Source organism: Brassica napus, chromosome A4 (assembly GCF_020379485.1).
Source record: "Brassica napus cultivar Da-Ae chromosome A4, Da-Ae, whole genome shotgun sequence".
Taxonomy (NCBI): Eukaryota; Viridiplantae; Streptophyta; class Magnoliopsida; order Brassicales; family Brassicaceae; genus Brassica; species Brassica napus.
The window spans coordinates 1,503,332-1,520,407 of NC_063437.1; the positions used below are offsets into that span (position 1 = coordinate 1,503,332).

At 39.4% G+C, this 17,076-nt stretch overlaps 4 protein-coding genes across 4 annotated transcripts; 3 read left to right on the forward strand and 1 right to left on the reverse strand.

Moving 5' to 3' along the window:
• Positions 1-21: 21 nt before the first annotated feature.
• Positions 22-884, forward strand: LOC106405273 (non-specific lipid transfer protein GPI-anchored 22). The gene is made up of 3 exons (XM_013845846.3): positions 22-421; positions 504-590; positions 685-884. Exons 1-3 carry the CDS (start codon positions 79-81, stop codon positions 774-776), a joined length of 522 nt encoding a protein of 173 aa, XP_013701300.1. The 5' UTR covers positions 22-78; the 3' UTR covers positions 777-884.
• A 1,180-nt stretch (positions 885-2,064) lies between these two features.
• Positions 2,065-5,842, forward strand: LOC106432621 (serine/threonine-protein phosphatase PP2A-4 catalytic subunit). The gene is made up of 11 exons (XM_013873470.3): positions 2,065-2,331; positions 2,800-2,856; positions 3,000-3,083; positions 3,328-3,399; positions 3,816-3,887; positions 4,134-4,174; positions 4,440-4,506; positions 4,847-5,038; positions 5,130-5,219; positions 5,311-5,418; positions 5,496-5,842. The coding sequence occupies exons 1-11, from the start codon at positions 2,239-2,241 to the stop codon at positions 5,559-5,561; spliced, it is 942 nt and encodes a 313-aa protein (XP_013728924.1). The 5' UTR covers positions 2,065-2,238; the 3' UTR covers positions 5,562-5,842.
• A 504-nt stretch (positions 5,843-6,346) lies between these two features.
• On the reverse strand, positions 6,347-11,320 carry LOC106432598 (IQ domain-containing protein IQM6). The gene is made up of 9 exons (XM_013873444.3): positions 10,494-11,320; positions 10,006-10,378; positions 9,819-9,933; positions 8,563-8,628; positions 8,397-8,485; positions 8,218-8,305; positions 7,756-7,995; positions 7,568-7,669; positions 6,347-7,487 (listed from the first exon to the last, which is right to left on the reverse strand). The coding sequence occupies exons 1-9, from the start codon at positions 10,507-10,509 to the stop codon at positions 6,876-6,878; spliced, it is 1,701 nt and encodes a 566-aa protein (XP_013728898.1). The 5' UTR covers positions 10,510-11,320; the 3' UTR covers positions 6,347-6,875.
• Positions 11,321-11,478: 158 nt separating this feature from the next.
• On the forward strand, positions 11,479-15,618 carry LOC125608415. Its single transcript, XM_048778889.1, has one exon. It carries the CDS (start codon positions 13,252-13,254, stop codon positions 15,616-15,618), a length of 2,367 nt encoding a protein of 788 aa, XP_048634846.1. The 5' UTR covers positions 11,479-13,251.
• Positions 15,619-17,076: the final 1,458 nt, after the last annotated feature.

Sequence of the window (17,076 nt, forward strand, 5' to 3'; positions counted from 1 at the left end):
AACAAGAAAGAAGATTGTAGATAAGCTTATAAAAAGGCACAGAGAGTTCATTGTTTCATAAGCTGGTGTTTAGATATCATGGGTTACAACCAAAATCAACAAATGCTGGCTCTATGCATAACATTAACAATAATGTTTCTTGGTGTGAGATCAGATTTAAATCAGGACATAAAGGGGTGTCAAGATTCCATGTCTGATCTCTACTCTTGTCTTCCTTTTGTCACTAACAAAGCTAAAGCTCCAGATTCAACATGTTGCACCACACTCAAAGAAAAACTAGACAAAGGGCAGACCAAGAGATGTCTCTGCACTCTTGTCAAAGACAGGGATGATCCTGGTTTAGGATTCAAAGTTGATGCCAACCGTGCAATGAGCCTCCCTTCCGCTTGTCATGTCCCTGCAAATATTTCACAATGCCCAGGTGATAAATATATTAAATTTAACGGCTATACACTGTCACAAAATTAGACTACTCTCATCATTTTATATTTTTGTTGCAAAAGAGCTTCTACATTTGCCTCCAGATTCAGCAGCCGGTAAGATTTTTAAGCAATTCACTGAATCCTCCTCTCAGAATGTTGGACACAAAGGTACTAATATTACTTATTTTACAATTTTATTTCTACTTGTGCAAACATTATTCATCCTGTTTTTTGGAACTGGAACAAACAAAAAACATTGCAGCTGTATCCACAAGTTCAAGCGTTAAAGGAAGAGATAAGAAGCAATTTGGACTAATGATGGCTGGAGCTTTCTCAGTATGGTACTTAATGTAAACCTTTGTTATGCAAGTTAATAAATACAACTATGACCGCTATAAGATTCATATCTATCAGTTGTGGATGTACCATGGCTTGTTAAATAAAACATATTGAAACACAGCATCTGATTAATCTATTATGTGATTGTATGTAATATAACTGAATATAATCCTCGTTATGGAGCCACTTGCCTATTGTTGAGAGTCCTGGAGATAAGAGAAAATTAGCTTCTTGTAATACCCTGAAAGAGCATAGAGGTTTAAGGTCTGGAGAGTAGAACACTTATGTAGCACATGAAGTAATCCATCATCTGTGATCTTAACACACCTGACAACATCATAAACAACAAGACCAAACACCACAACACAAGTATTCAAATAACAATGTAGCCTTACAAATAAACTTCCATCTAGCAATGTTATGGATTATCCATCACCATAAAATAACCAACGTTTTTAATTACCTAGTGATATTCAGTGACTCTAAGTCTTGATATCTTTCAGCTACTAGCTGCATACCTTTGTCGGTTATACTCTGCAGCAATCAGTGAACACATGTGAAAAAAACATTGCCATAAGTACAGCTACTCATCACAAATAAAACTCTTAAAGAATAAAGATTAAGATACCTTGCAGCCACTTAGGTTCAAATCAATGATTTTTCTGCAATGCTTCACTAGATGTCTAATGCAATCATCAGTTACCCTGTGAAAATAATCCTAGAATTAGGGTTGTCTGATGAGGTAAGAAAATAAAATCAAGAAGTGTGGTGTCTTTTTAAAATTCTTGTCCTAGTTTCCTATATAATGTTGTAACAACATATATTGGTTTCTGATAAATGAATTGTGTCACAAATTTTATATCAGTTTAATTAATTTTATATCAAATTGTTGACATATACATTTCACTTTAATTTCCCATATGCAAATAACTTTATTATTTCTTCTAATTTCAATAAAATATGAACTTTGATTTATTCAATAATTTAAATGAATTTTGTGAATTATTTTATTTATTTTTGATAAAAATGTAAATGCAGTAAAAAAGTTACAATATATATATAATGGAAAAGGAAAATGTATATCAATCTTTCCCATAGATTTGATTTGTATTTTTAGCTTGATTAAATAATAAAAATTGAAGAAAAAATATTAAATAATAAACAATTCATTCAACAGTACCAAAAATATAAGGAAAAGAAAATTAACAGATTTTTGAAAACATTAACGACTTTCCTCCAAAAATAGATTCTCAAAGAGTAAGGGTAGTAAAGTAAATTGAAGAGACGGCACGAAAGCTACTACAAACCACCACTCGCCTCTGTCCCTCACGCGCCCCCCTCTCATATCGAATTCCTCTCCACTCTGCGAGAGAGAGAGAGAGAGAAAGGCGAAGAAAACGCAGGATCCATCCATCCATCCATCCAATTTAGGGTTAGGCCCTGCCCCTAATCTCTTTCCCCGATCCAAGACGAAAACATGGGCGCGAATTCGATTCCGACGGACGCAACCCTCGATCTTGACGAGCAGATCTCCCAGCTCATGCAGTGCAAGCCCCTCTCCGAGCAACAGGTTCCCCCTTTTTTCGTTTACCCTCGATTAAATTGGAATCGTATCGTTGATTGAATCTCAGATTTTTGTTTTTAAACGAAAAAGGTGTTTCCTTTTTCTTATGTGAGTATGCAAATTATCCAATTTGATGTTTGATTTGTCGAGAATATCTTTTGGGATTGGTATGTGTATACTCTCATTCACCTCAGATTAATGGGTTTGCAAAGAAACGACCTTTTTGTATTTTTTCATGATAGCATTTATTGGTGAGAGAGAGAGAGAGAGAGTTTGTATGTTGATAAGTGGCATTCTGCAGCTCATACGAGGAATTAACTGATCAGTATCTGTAAAAATAAGATCTTTTTATTTGCTGCTTCTCTCAAAATGGTCTCTCTGCTTTGACATTTCATTGTTATGTTTTTTATTAAGAATTAAAGGAGGTGAAAGATGAACTTATCATCATTTGCCGTGTTTGTTTGTTTTGGATAGGTTAGAGCATTATGCGAGAAAGCTAAGGAGATCTTGATGGATGAAAGCAACGTTCAGGTTAGTTCTTGATCTTGCATCTCTTGGCCATCATAATTCCCCTGTGGTAGATTAGATTGTGTTACCAGCTTGAATTCTTTTTAGGAACACGCTAATTTTGTGGTTTTAGTATAATTAATTTTATGCATTTTCCTTGCACGCAGCCTGTCAAAAGTCCAGTAACAATCTGTGGTGATATTCATGGACAATTCCATGATCTTGCAGAGCTTTTCCGTATTGGAGGAATGGTAAGATCTATTACACTTCCTGAGATGCTTAATGGCCGTAAATATACAAGTTTCTTTTACAGTATCCTTCTTTTCTAGCAATTTATTTATTCTGGGTGGTGGGTAGTACAAAGTGTGCATGCTCACTGAATACTCAAAATGATTTGGAGCCTCTCATGGGTTCTATTTAACAGTAGTGCTTTTTTCTGGTTCTAATTTGTTGTCTGATAGATGTTCGTCTTACGTTTTTTTTTTTTTTTTGCAGTGCCCTGATACCAACTATCTATTTATGGGAGACTATGTCGACCGTGGATATTATTCTGTCGAAACTGTTACGGTACCAAGTTTATACCTTCTGCAGTTATTTTTTTGTTCAATTATAATTATCTGTTTCAAAGTAGAAAGCCATCTTTTGTCTTGTTTTATTTTCTTAAATTAAATCAAATACCCTGTGCAAAATTAAATCAACCTTTGTGGTTCTCCATCTTTTTCTGTATCTTTCTCTTGGATTCCTAGAAACCAAAATGTGGTTGCTGATGCTCTTGCAAAAGAGGCACTTTGTATGGATGAAGCTTTTATGCCTCTCACCTAACTCTTCCTTATTATAATTATTGATAGTTGTGTTCAAAAAAAAAAAAAATCAAATACCCTGTGTCTCTATACTGTGTGTATGGTCTCTTTTCTCAACCTTTATATATATGTCGTTAGATTACGATGCTGATATTCTTTATTTCTTCTTAATTCCGTTTCCAGCTGTTAGTTGGCTTGAAAGTACGGTATCCTCAGCGAATCACCATTCTTAGAGGAAACCATGAAAGTCGTCAGGTAAACTAACTTTGTCTCTTTGTACGTTCACTTTCTGAAAGTATACAGTGCTGGTATAGTTTTTCTGTTCTGTCATGAAATCTAGTCAGTTAATTGAAATCGAGTCAGTTAATATCTCTTTGTACGTTCACTTTAGTACATGTACAAGTCAGTTAAAGTTTTCCTAATATTTTATTTACTGTACTTTTTCTGCCATCCAACTTTCTATCCGACTCATGGTTTAATACACATTTTTCGCTCTGGCAGATTACTCAGGTTTATGGATTTTATGATGAATGCCTGCGAAAGTGAGTCCAACATCCTTATATTTGTTTAAACTGCTAACGCACTCTGTTCATGTCATGATGCTTCTTTTTTCAATAATACTCTGCACGTCCTTTTGCTTTGATATTTATTTGCTCCTTTAACTGGTCTCAGTAGTATTTTTTTCAAACCTTAGTTGTTTGTTAGTGCTAAATTCAAATACATGTTAGTTTCCATATACGTGTTTAGGAAAGTAGTTTGACTCCTTTCGTATGCAATTTGCTTAACAAAGCTTCCTTGTACTTGCAGGTATGGCAATGCGAATGTTTGGAAGATCTTTACAGACCTCTTTGATTATTTCCCACTGACAGCCTTGGTTAGTACTATGTAAATCACACTGCAACTTTATATACTCATATAATATAGCTGACCCGTTTTCTTCAGCGCTCTCAATATCCGATACAATCAAAAATGTCTTTTTTGAACATGCATGTGCGTGTTTTAGCGTATTTAGTTGCAAGTGTCACTTCAGTTTGAGATGGTTTCTATTCTGAAGTGCTTTGAATGACGATATAAATTGCATCTGCTACTTGCACTTTCTAGAGCTATCTTTTAATTAAAACCGGTCTGATGATTGAATTGATTGTGTTTTCTAAGAGTTTTAGCTCCAACAAATAAGGAGGCTATCCATCTCATGTCAAATGTCCTGTATGCAGGTGGAGTCAGAAATATTCTGCCTTCACGGTGGATTGTCACCGTCTATCGAGACCCTTGACAACATTAGGAACTTTGATAGAGTTCAAGAAGTTCCACATGAAGGGCCGATGTGTGACTTGTTATGGTCTGATCCTGATGACAGATGTGGCTGGGGGATCTCTCCTCGTGGTGCTGGATATACATTTGGTCAGGTATTGAATTACGTAGCTTGAATCTCCCTTTTCTTTGTTTGTTCTAGATAAGTGTGTAATTGACTTTATTTTTACATTTTTGTTTCCATAGGACATCTCCGAACAATTCAACCACAGCAACAGCTTAAAACTGATTGCTCGAGCGCATCAGCTGGTTATGGACGGATTCAACTGGGCACACGTAATTCAACTAAACTCCTCTTCCTTCCCTGTATAAGCTAACCAAACCCGAGAATCTTTGCTAACTATGCAACCATGTTCCCATTTTACAGGAGCAAAAGGTGGTTACTATTTTTAGTGCACCAAACTATTGCTATCGCTGTGGAAACATGGCCTCCATTCTCGAGGTCGATGACTGTAGGAACCACACCTTCATACAGGTATGTCCAGAAATCTTCATTTTTTGACCTCTCCAAAAGAAACGAAAAGACTTAACAGAGTCTAAATTGTGAAACAGTTTGAACCAGCCCCAAGGAGAGGAGAACCAGATGTGACCCGAAGGACACCTGACTACTTCCTTTGAACACAGTCACCTCCTCTCAGCTGCGAAGTCCGGTTGCTAGTTTTTGAAGATCTCTGCTTATTTGATTTGGTACAACGCATCTGTGTTCCAGGTTGCTTCTCTTGAAAATCGATTTGAGCTCCTCCCTTCGAATAGTGTAATATAGGCAACTGAGGTCAATGAACTTTAAAACCCCTATGAATGTTTGTGTTTGGTTGATATGATTCAGCTCCCTTCTGCATCAGAATCTGTTGCATGTGAGATATTATTATTTTGATTTATTACCATTATTTTCCCTTGAATTTCTGCCACGATACTCTTTTGATATATACGTGATGAGTACATGACTAGTATAAAGTTCTTTACTGCCGCAACAATCGAGCCTGTGTGTTCTTTACTGCCGCAACAATCGAGACTGTGTTTGGTCAAGTGATGTACAGTGGTATGATAAAATTGTATATAACACCAAACAATGAAAGTATGAAACTGTTAATTGAAGTTAATGCAACAGAATAGCGAAGGAACAAGATCAAACAACAGATCAGGCAAGGCCTTGGTATCGCAAAAACCTTATACCTGTGTCATATCAAATGAGTCCTGGTTCAAGAATTCGCACAGTTTTTTCTTCCCATTTTCAAATCCGTTGTCAAGCTTGAGCTTGGGAATGCCACCATGCATTTTTTCCTAAAGCAATGGCATGTTACATGTGCTTATGTCACCAACATGTTTCATAACCTCATCATCTTCTGCTCCTCTGTTAGTGATCTGCATTCTAAAACTTCCATGTGGGTTTGACTAGTTATGATTCTCATTTGTTCATCTAGTTCCTGTAGAAGACAACGTATCTAAGCTATTTATTAGGAGTAAGTAAAATATATATAATATTTGATCCTATCTGTTATTTGTTTTTATGAGAAAAATCTATGTTGGGTCTCAATAACAAGGTTTGTCAATATATCTGACATTCTATACGCTATTGACATAATAAGAAGATCATACTTCATTTAAGCAATTAGGCCCTTAGTTCACCTTAATATTCAACCGCTTTTTTTAATTTTCAGCTAATCTGTTTGTTTTTTCCATGGACAAATAAAAATCAGTTAAGGGTAAAAATATCAATATATGATTCAGAAAATTACAAAATATTCACAGGATAAAAATATGAAAAAAATAATTTATAATGAAAAGGTGACTTGTGAAACAAGTCACACACCTAACAAGAAGATCATTCTTCAAGCCCTTAGTTCTGCACCTTACATAACCAAAAAAAAAATACTCAATCCGGCCACTTCATCACAGGTCCATTTGCTTCGTACGTATCCTTTATACACAGACCTAAAGCCTCTCAAGTTCTTGAGAGAAAGGACTTCTCCCAAGACTTGTCCCCCTTGATCTAACCGGAGCAAAAGGAGAAGGGTTTGAAGAGCTCGAAGCTCTTGGAGATAGCTGAGCTTGTTCAAGAACCCTAAACTGAAGCTCTGAAGGGTAATCTCTCATACAACTGATCCTAGGACCTGCACCAGTACTCCACCTCGAGTGCAGCCTCTCAGCTAACTGATAAGATTTGAGTCCTTTGTGTGAATCTATCCTCTTCATTATCTTCTCCTTAGGCACAGGCTTCTCATATTCTTCAATGTCTTCATCAAACAGATGAGATTTTGGATATGCAAACTCTTCCTCAGCTATGAATGTCTCCTCTGCTGTCTCATACCCTTCTTCTGAAGGTGTTTCAGGCTCTTCTTCATCATAATCCTCAGCCATGTCCTTGTCTTTTGGATGGAACCTTGTTAATGTATGTAGCTCTGCATGACTTTTGGGTTTAGCGTTTGGACTTAAACCAGTCTCAGCGTCCACAAAGTCACACGGTTCTTCTTCAACCTCTTTGATTTTCGAAGGCATTCTCTTGACCTTGAAGTGATGTTCTCCATCATCTTCATCTGGACTCTTCTACAAAAATTGAAAAACAAAGTCTCTGTAATGGCTTGAATCATGTCATACCCTAAACTCAAACTAGAATGGATTTTTACCTTTACATCAGTGAGGTCAACATTGTTCTCCCTAAGAAACGACATGAAGGCCAGAAAGTTCTCTTCTGTTGGTAGATAATGTCCACTGTGAGGCCAGACTGCCTGAAAACATCATCCCAAGAACTCAAACTTCACACATGGAGAGTTAATTTTAGTCTTGTACAAAAGGAAAGTTATTAATTTTTTACCTTAAGAACACCTTCTTCAACCACAATCCTACCAGCAGATAAGGTAGCCCCTCCAGCAAGAAAACTAGAATGTTGAAAGTTGCCCTTTTTCTTCATACCAACATACATTATCTTAGACACGCTTAGGACAAAGATCCACTTTGTATCTGGAGGACCTTCTTTTGTGTCCAGAACTATCCCACTTTTTTTATAGATTAGTTTACTATCCTCAATCACCACTTCGTACTCTTCTCTTTCAGTCTGTTCATAAAAAAAAACAACAAAGCATTGGTCAGGAGAATTTTTGATTATAGAAGTCACTTAAATCTCAGTGCACCAATAAAAGACCACAGTCGTTGAGTATTTGCCTTAATTGTGTTTTCTCTCTAAGTGTTCTTACTTTTTTCGTGTTTGATTCGCGTTTCTTAACAACAAATATGGATATCATCAGAACTGGTCTATTAACTAAAGGGGAGAACTCACCGGACCAAGATACTTGATGCTTTGTTGGTATAGTTTTGTTCTTGGACATCTTTCATGGTTCAATTCTTTTCCTTCTCCTATGTCTAGCCTGAAACATACAAAGTTGGTTGTTAGCTTGTAAAATGTATGTACTCTTGATATATACTGTCACATTTTTGGTTGTCTAATAGCAAACCTACCAATAGAAAAAGGGTTGGTAACTGTCACAATGGAGCCAAGCATGGTAATAGAATTGCAGATTGTGGCCATAGCGATGTCGAGGATCAATCTGTGAAGATCACATTTTGGCATTACACAAAACTCATATCCACATAAAGAAAATCCATTGTGAAAAAACATTCTTACAGCCTCAAGCCAGTGTTGCAAAGCCAATTTCCTAGCTTTCTCATCTTTTGACAAGCCTTTACCCACCTAAGGCATTAAAATTGCCAAACCATTGATTAAAGATTAGTGTACGGGAAGAAAACAGATGCATAAAGCCAACATTTTTTATATAGCCGGTTCTAGCACAGCTGAATGAAATATTTTAAAGAACTATTAGACCATGATTAACCCCAGTTTCTCGATTCGGGTTCTTAGTTTTTTTTATATTTTAACTAAAAAAAGCTAAAAACCGTTTCTTAAATAAGAGATATTAGAGCCATCTTTTCGGCGAAAAGCGTAAAAAAAAATAGAAAAAAAAAACAAAAAAGGTCAAATCATGAGTTAAAAACTCCGGCTAAGAGACCGAGGTTAACCGAAGTCTAAGACCATCATTAACTCCAGTCTCTTGATTGGGATTCTTTCGGCTAAGAACCGTCTCTTAAATAAGAGATATAAAAGCCGTCTCTTAGCCGAAAATTGTAAAAAAAAACAGAAAAGTGTCAAATCATGAGTTAAGAACCCCAGCTAAGAGATCGAGGTTAATTAGAGCACAATTAACGCTGTCTCTTAGAGAGGGTTTTTTGATATTTGTGATTTAAAGAAAAAGAAAAAATGTAATTAAAACAAAAGACGTCTCTTAATTAAGGGGTGGAAGAGACGTCCCTTAGAGTACACGTGTCGGCCTTGAAAAAAAAAAACGAAGTCTTCGGTTCTTCGTCCGTTTTGGTGTGTAGTGAGCTTCAGGTGCTCTCACTGTAAATCCACCCTTCAAGTCCGTTTCTTTCTTCCCCCTTTCATCACTCTCTGTCTATGAATATGAATGAATGTTTGATAATAACTTGGATTGTCTATGTTGATGTTTTCATATGTTTGTTTTTCCTTCTTCTCTCATGTTCTTCCATTACATGTGTTTTTGTTAATTTTTTTTTTTAAGAATCCTTAAATAAGAAACTCCCATTGGAGTACAAAAATATTAGTGTCTCTTAACTAAATCTTTTAAGTAACTTTAATAATTAAAAATGATTAAGAGACTCAAAATGGGTTTTTGGGTTAATGATGCTCTTATGCCCTAATACATATGTCTCATTACCCTTAAATTGTTGAAATATTTTATTATTATTATTTATTTATTTTTATTTTTTGAAATATTTTATTAAAATTAACCTAAAAAATAAAAAATGTTTATGACCTCCTAAATTCCAGATCCAACTCTGGTCTGATGGGCTTATTGTTGTTACCTTAGCAGCTCTTGTTCTTGCTCTAGACCAGCGTGAAACAGCAGTCTCTTGCTTCTCAATTTCGAAAAACGATATAGAACTTCTTTTAAGCTCAGCAAAATCAAGTACCTTCCACCTGCAAACTCCATTATAGTTACTAAACATAGAACTATATTTTCTCTATCTAAACAATGCCAAACATACGAACCATCTTTGCTCAACCACCACAGCACAATCAGCTAGCCTCCTCCTGGTTCGAAAGCTTCTATAAACCTTCTGCAGCTTTAACGCAGCTTGGTATCTACCGTCACTTATTAACGCTAGAAACTCGTTTACATGATCGTTTACGGATAGAGGTTTCCATTGCCGTATCTTATATTTGTCATCTTCTTTCATAAAAGTTAGAGGCTTTGAGGAAAGATTGTCCTCCACGTCTTCTGAAGAAAGGTTAGGTCTTTGTGTCCCTTTCATGCTAAGAGATCTATTGTACATGGTCTTTCTAGTTTCTGGTGGTTCGGCGATGGTTGAATCCGATTCATTGTCATTATTAAAGCTGACTGATCGAAGAATCGTCTTCATTTCTGCAGAACCAAGACAGAAAATGTTTTACTTTTTATGTAACCATAAAAAACATTAACTCATGAACGTAACAATTTTTTTTTTCATGCACGTAACATTAACACAAAGGAAACATACCTTGCGATTCAAACATAACTCATTCGAAATGAGACAGAAGAAGGATGTCCTGTAATGAAAGATTAAAAAACAGAGGAATCTTGAAAAGAGTAGATAGCGTGCGAAAACTCTTGAATATTGGGAGGTTGGTGTCTAGGATTAGATGTGAACGTGAGAGAGAACGACAATGACGGCTATCTCTGATTATGAGATTCTCAAGAAACGTCGATCTATCGATGCTAATGTGTTCCATTGGCTGGGAGAAAATAGGATCCTCTGTTTTCTCTTCTTCCTCCTAAACATAGAGAGCTTTCACGATCGAGCTCTAATTTTTTGTTGTTTAGGTCCTCTATTTTTCCCCTTAATTTGGCTAGGTCTACTAAAACGGCACCGGTTAGAACTGTAAAACTTTTTAGCTTTTAATGATTTTATTATATTTTTTATAAAATATTATAAATAAACCTATCTATTTTCGTAACGATACAATAACTTTTGTTTATACACAAATTAATTAAATTGATCAGATAAATATACTTGTTTTCATATAAAAGAGAATGTGTACAAATCTGACTGAAACTTTTGCAGATCTCGTTTTGAATAAATTTGATATTTGTGTAAATTTACCAACATGGCCAATGGCGGAAGTAGATTCAATTTTTTTTTTTTTTTTGAATATAGAAGTAGATTCAAGGTAAATTAGGTGATATAACCAAACAAAAACCCATAATTCATTATATAAACAAAATCACACCCTCTCTCCTCTTCTCTCTTCCTACCTCTCTCTAGCCTCTTTCTACAAAACTAATTTTACTTTTTTTTTTGGTTATATCACAAATAAGCCCTAGATTCAAAGTTTAGGTAGGTCAAAACTATGTATGTAAAAAAAATTGGAAGTTTCATAATTAACAAAGAGGTTAGACTGTTAAAAATGAGCCAATTAGTCAATATTTGTTATAATTATATATCTTTTTTTTTAAAGAAAAAATTTAAGAATTGATGTGGATCATTTGATTCCCGCCACTGAACATATGTCACTCAATCAGTGGTTATAAGAAATACCGGATTGATTACACTAGTTTAATATGAAAACATGAGTGCAATACTGTGTTTCTGTATGAGAAAAATTACTAATCATATGATTAGAATTTAAATTTAAGTGTATTTAAAACACAAAAATATCACGTGTGTTTAATTGAAATGTTTAAAACACTGGGGACCTTTCATGCAATTTCTGTATAAAGCATAACAGAACCAGAACCCTAATCCCTAACCAGTCAGTTAGCCGTGTGTCTGTTAAAGTCCTCTCCTTTCCGAGGAATTCTGTCACTGAAACTCAATGAAACCAAACGGCGACGTTTCAGCTCAGCGAGACAGAGACGTAGAAGATGACGATCCGCTAGTGTTGAACTCTTATAAATGGAGTTTTATCAGTAGGTTTAGCTATGATGGTGTGGTTTCTATTGTTTATGAGCAGATTAGCCAAACAATCTATTACCTCGCAAAGTCAAGTAGATTCTTTGTTGCTTCTTCTCACAGGTACATGAATGACTTGTGTTTTTTCGTCAGAGGGATTTTATGTTTTGTTAGCAATTTAACTGAGAGATATTGTTTTACTACTTGCAGGAGATGTTCAGAGAGATAGGGCTTGTTGTATGTATCCATCTGATCACCAAATGCGTAGAGTTTCCTTGTCTGCAAGAAGATTTATCTTCCTTTCATGTGTGTGTGTTAAATTCAACTGATTATGAGCGGCTTAACCGATCTCAGGTTTCTGGTGTCTCAACCCCAGCGGGAGTAAGGTTTTTTCATGTCTTCCACCAATGGTCTTGGAGTTTTCACTGCTCAACCGTTCTCTGTTCTGTGTCTTGACTTGTTGCAACATTCCGCTTATTTATGTCTCATTAATTAACCAGTATCATAGTTTTGGTTGTTAAGATATCAAAGTTGTTTGGTTAATTATGTTTCATTGCACTACCAAAAGATTGTGTTTGTAACAAACTGAATTGATTCACAATGAATAACCAAACAAATTTGACCCGGTCTGAATTAAAATCACGAGAAAGGTGTTATGTATGAGGCCCGTAGGCCGCCTATTGTTTACCAATACCGCAGGAGAGGCCCAAGTCAGAGGAAGGGAGGGAACGCACGTGTGATCGAGTCGGAAAAGATCTAGAGCAACACGTGAGAAGGAATAAAGATCTAGCGAGGTGGATCGTTAGTAACAACCTGGAGAGAGAGAATACATGGGAAGACGTGACGTGTAGATTCCTTAAGCTTTCTATATATGCTAAGAGAGAATAAGAGTTTGTTATCGAGTGTGAAGGTCGATCATTTTGTGAGGAGAGAGAGTACTTCTTTAGTAAAACTCTAAACGTTGTATTACTTATTCTTGAAGGAATTACATTGCAGTTTCTACAAGTCTAAGTTCTACATACTAGTCATATCAAATTTGGTATCAGAGCAAGACGAACCTGGACGTTTGCGATGGCACCGAGGAAACCTGAGGACAAGGCGGTGGAGCAGACCCAACGTGACGATGAGCGTTTGATCGCCATGGAGGGGAAGCTGTCCACGCTGGAGGAACGAATGGAGGCGAAGATGACCGAGATGATGAAGCTGCTCACCATGGGTTTTGAGAAGCTCGACCTGAGGAAGGACGATCAGATCGGGGGGGGAAGTCCGGCGAGATGCAGGGCTGGTTACCTCCGGTGTGATCTCCAACCCAGGCGAGCCGATCAAGCCAAGGGTGTATCACGGCGAAGGATCGGGAAAGGGAGTCATGGAGGAACCGCGAAACTTGTTCGGAGCAAGGTTCGCGGGAGACTATGGACCATCATCGGGATCTGTCACGACACATCCACCGCCGTGGGGAGTGTTGGAGGGCAGAGAAGGATCGATGGTTCGTCGGATGGAGATTCCGTTGTTCGACGGCGAAAGCGCGGAGAGTTGGGTGCTTCGTGTCGAGCAATACTTTGAGCTGGGAGATTTTACGGAGGAAGAAAAGTTGAGAGCGGTGAGGATGAGTTTTACGGGAGAGGCGCTGCCGTGGTATCGGTGGGAACGTAGTCGAAACCCATTCCTCAGTTGGGAACAAATGAAGGTACGGGTGCTAGAGCAGTTCTCGCCGGCGCAGGACACCAGTATCGGCGAGCGACTCCTCAGCCTGCGCCAGACGGGAACGGCGCGAGCATTTCGGCGCGATTTCATCGCGTTAGCGTCTAACGCACCCGAGATCCCTGACCCAATCCTGGAGATGGCTTTCCTGAACGGGCTCAAACCCAAGATCAAGGCGGGGGTTAAGATGATGGAGCCACGAGGGTTACAGAGGATGATGGACGTGGCGATTTTGGTGGAGGATTGGTCCGTCGGAGAAACACCGGAAGAAACAGAAGGGATTGGGCGAGGAAGCCGTTCGTCTAATGGACGCTTTCAGGCCCAACAAGGGAAACCGGCCCAACAAACGGTACAAGGACTAAACCCACAAAAGAGCAGGACCGGTTCAACCACAACACCGTTGAACAATGCCGCGAACCCGAGACCTAGTCACAACCGTCTGAAGGCCCCATTCCGTCGTTTAACACCGGCGGAGGTGGCGAAATGGAAAGCGGAGGGCCTATGCTACCAGTGTGATGAAAAATATAGTTGGAATCACAAGTGTCAGAAGGCGGAGTTGGTAGTGATGATGGTGTTGGAAGATGGTACTGAGATTGATGTTACAAATTGTTCGGTGGAATTGGAGGAAGAAGAGACGACGGAGAATGTTGAGATGGCAGAGATTTCACTAAACTCTTTAGTCGGAATCTCGTCACCACGTACTATCAAGCTACGGGGGACGGTGAAGGACAAGGAAGTAGTGGTGCTGATAGACAGCGGGGCGTCCCACAATTTCATATCTAAAGCAGTGGTGGCGGATTTGAATTTAGCAACTGATACGACGCGGGGCTACAATGTACTCACCGCCGGTGGTATCACGATCAGGGGAGATGGGCTTTGCGATGACCTTGAGCTGAAGTTGCAGGGGTGCACGATCGTTTCAAGTTTTTTACCATTAGAGTTGGGAAGTGCCGACGTAATTTTGGGAATGCAGTGGCTTGAGACATTAGGCGACATGAAGGTTAACTGGAAGCTGCAAACCATCAAATTCAAGATTGAGGGAGCGAAGTATACAATGCGAGGAGACCCTAGCCTTTGTTGTTCCGCGGCATCTCTCAAGTCCATTTTGAAGTCAATCCAACATGACGGAGAAGCAATGTTGGTCGAGTATAATGGAGTGCAGTTGGTGGAGAGCTTGCAAGGAGACATGACTACGGGACCACCTCCGTTACAGGACATGTTGGAAGAATATGGAGACATCTTTGCGGAGCCTGAAGGACTACCACCATCACGGGGAAGAGAACATGCGATAGTGCTGAAAAACGACGCTGACCCCGTAAGTGTGCGATCCTTCCGGTACCCGCAAGCACAGCGAGAGGAGATAGAGAAGCAGGTAGCTGCAATGCTCGCAGCAGGAATCATCAGGGATAGCAACAGTCCGTTCTCAAGTCCGGTCCTGTTGGTCAAAAAGAAAGATGGAAGTTGGAGGTTTTGCGTGGATTACCGAGCTTTGAATAAAGCGACTATTGCTGATTGCTATCCCATTCCCATGATAGATCAGCTGCTAGACGAGTTACAAGGAGCGGTGGTGTTTTCCAAATTGGATTTGAAGTCAGGCTACCACCAAATCTTGGTAAAGGCGGAGGACGTGCAGAAGACGGCGTTTCGCACTCATGATGGGCATTATGAATTCCTTGTAATGCCCTTTGGGTTGTCCAACGCGCCGGCTACATTCCAGTCACTTATGAACGAGGTGTTCAGAAGCTATTTGAGGAAGTTTGTCCTAGTGTTCTTCGACGACATTCTTGTTTACAGTCGGTCAGAAGGGGAACACGAGGAGCATCTGAGGGCGGTGTTGGAGTTGTTAAGGACTCACAAGCTCTATGCTAACAGGAAAAAATGTGAGTTCGGGAGTTCAAGTATCGAATATTTGGGGCATATCATCTCCAAAGATGGTGTCGCAGCAGATGAGGGAAAGATACGCGCAATGGTCGAATGGGCGGAGCCTAAGACAGTGAAGGAGCTGCGGGGGTTTCTTGGCCTCACTGGTTAGTATAGGAAGTTCGTGCAAGGATATGGAGATATTGCACGGCCACTGACTACCTTACTGCGTAAAGATCAGTTCAAATGGTCACTAGAGGCAGCCGGGGCTTTTCAACAACTGAAGAACGCCATGTCCACGGTTCCGGTCCTCGCTTTACCAGACTTCTCGGAGGTGTTTGTCATCGAATCTGATGCGTCTGGTATAGGATTGGGGGCAGTACTGATGCAGAGGCAGAGACCCATTGCCTATTTCAGTCAAGCACTGACAGAGAGACAGCGGTTGAAATCAGTATACGAAAGGGAGCTGATGGCAATAGTGTTTGCCATCCAGAAATGGAGACACTACTTGTTGGGGAGGAAATTCATTGTGAGGACTGACCAAAAAAGTTTGAAGTTCTTGTTGGAGCAACGAGAGATTAATATGGAGTATCAGTGTTGGTTGACAAAGATCTTGGGGTTTGATTTTGACATTCATTACAAACCTGGATTGGAGAATAAAGCCGCTGACGCACTATCACGGAAGAACCCGGTGTCTGAGCTGTTTGCGGTGACAGTACCAGTAGCAATACAAATGGAGGAGGTGGGATCTGAAGTGGAAAAGGATCCGGAGTTAGCTAAGATCATACAGGAGCTCCGACAAGACCCCACTCAACACCCTGATTATCAGTTGGTACAAGGAAGGTTATTGAGGCAAGGGAAACTAGTCATTCCTAAGGCGTCGCAAATGATTAGTGTGATCTTACGGGAGTATCATGACAGTAAGTTTGGAGGCCACGGAGGGGTTCTCAAGACACAGAAACGGATTGGCGCGTTATTCTTCTGGCCGGGAATGATGTCGGATATTAGGAAGTACGTGGCGGCTTGTCAGACGTGTCAACGCCACAAGTACTCTACACTGGCACCAGGAGGACTACTCCAACCATTACCTATTCCAAACAGCGTTTGGGAGGACATTTCCTTGGATTTTATTGAGGGATTACCCAAGTCTGAGGGCGTCAACACCATTCTGGTAGTCGTGGATCGCCTGTCAAAGTACGCTCACTTCCTCAGTCTCAAACATCCGTTCACCGCAGTAGACGTAGCGCTGTTGTTTGTGCAAGAGGTAGTAAGGCTTCATGGGTTTCCAAGGACAATCGTTTCTGATAGAGACAGGATCTTCACGGGTCAGTTTTGGAAGGAGCTATTCCGTCTGTCAGGAACTAACCTCTGCTTCTCGACGGCTTATCACCCTCAGTCTGATGGCCAGACGGAGGTGACAAACAGGGGTTTAGAGACGTACCTCCGATGTTTCGCAGGAGAAAAACCAAGGACATGGGCGCAGTATCTACCTTGGGCGGAGTTCAGCTACAACACCTCATTCCACTCGGCGATTCAGATGTCACCATTCAAGGCTGTTTATGGTCGAGAACCGACGTCGCTGGTACGTTACGAGAACGGCTCAACTAACAACGCCGACCTGGAATCACGC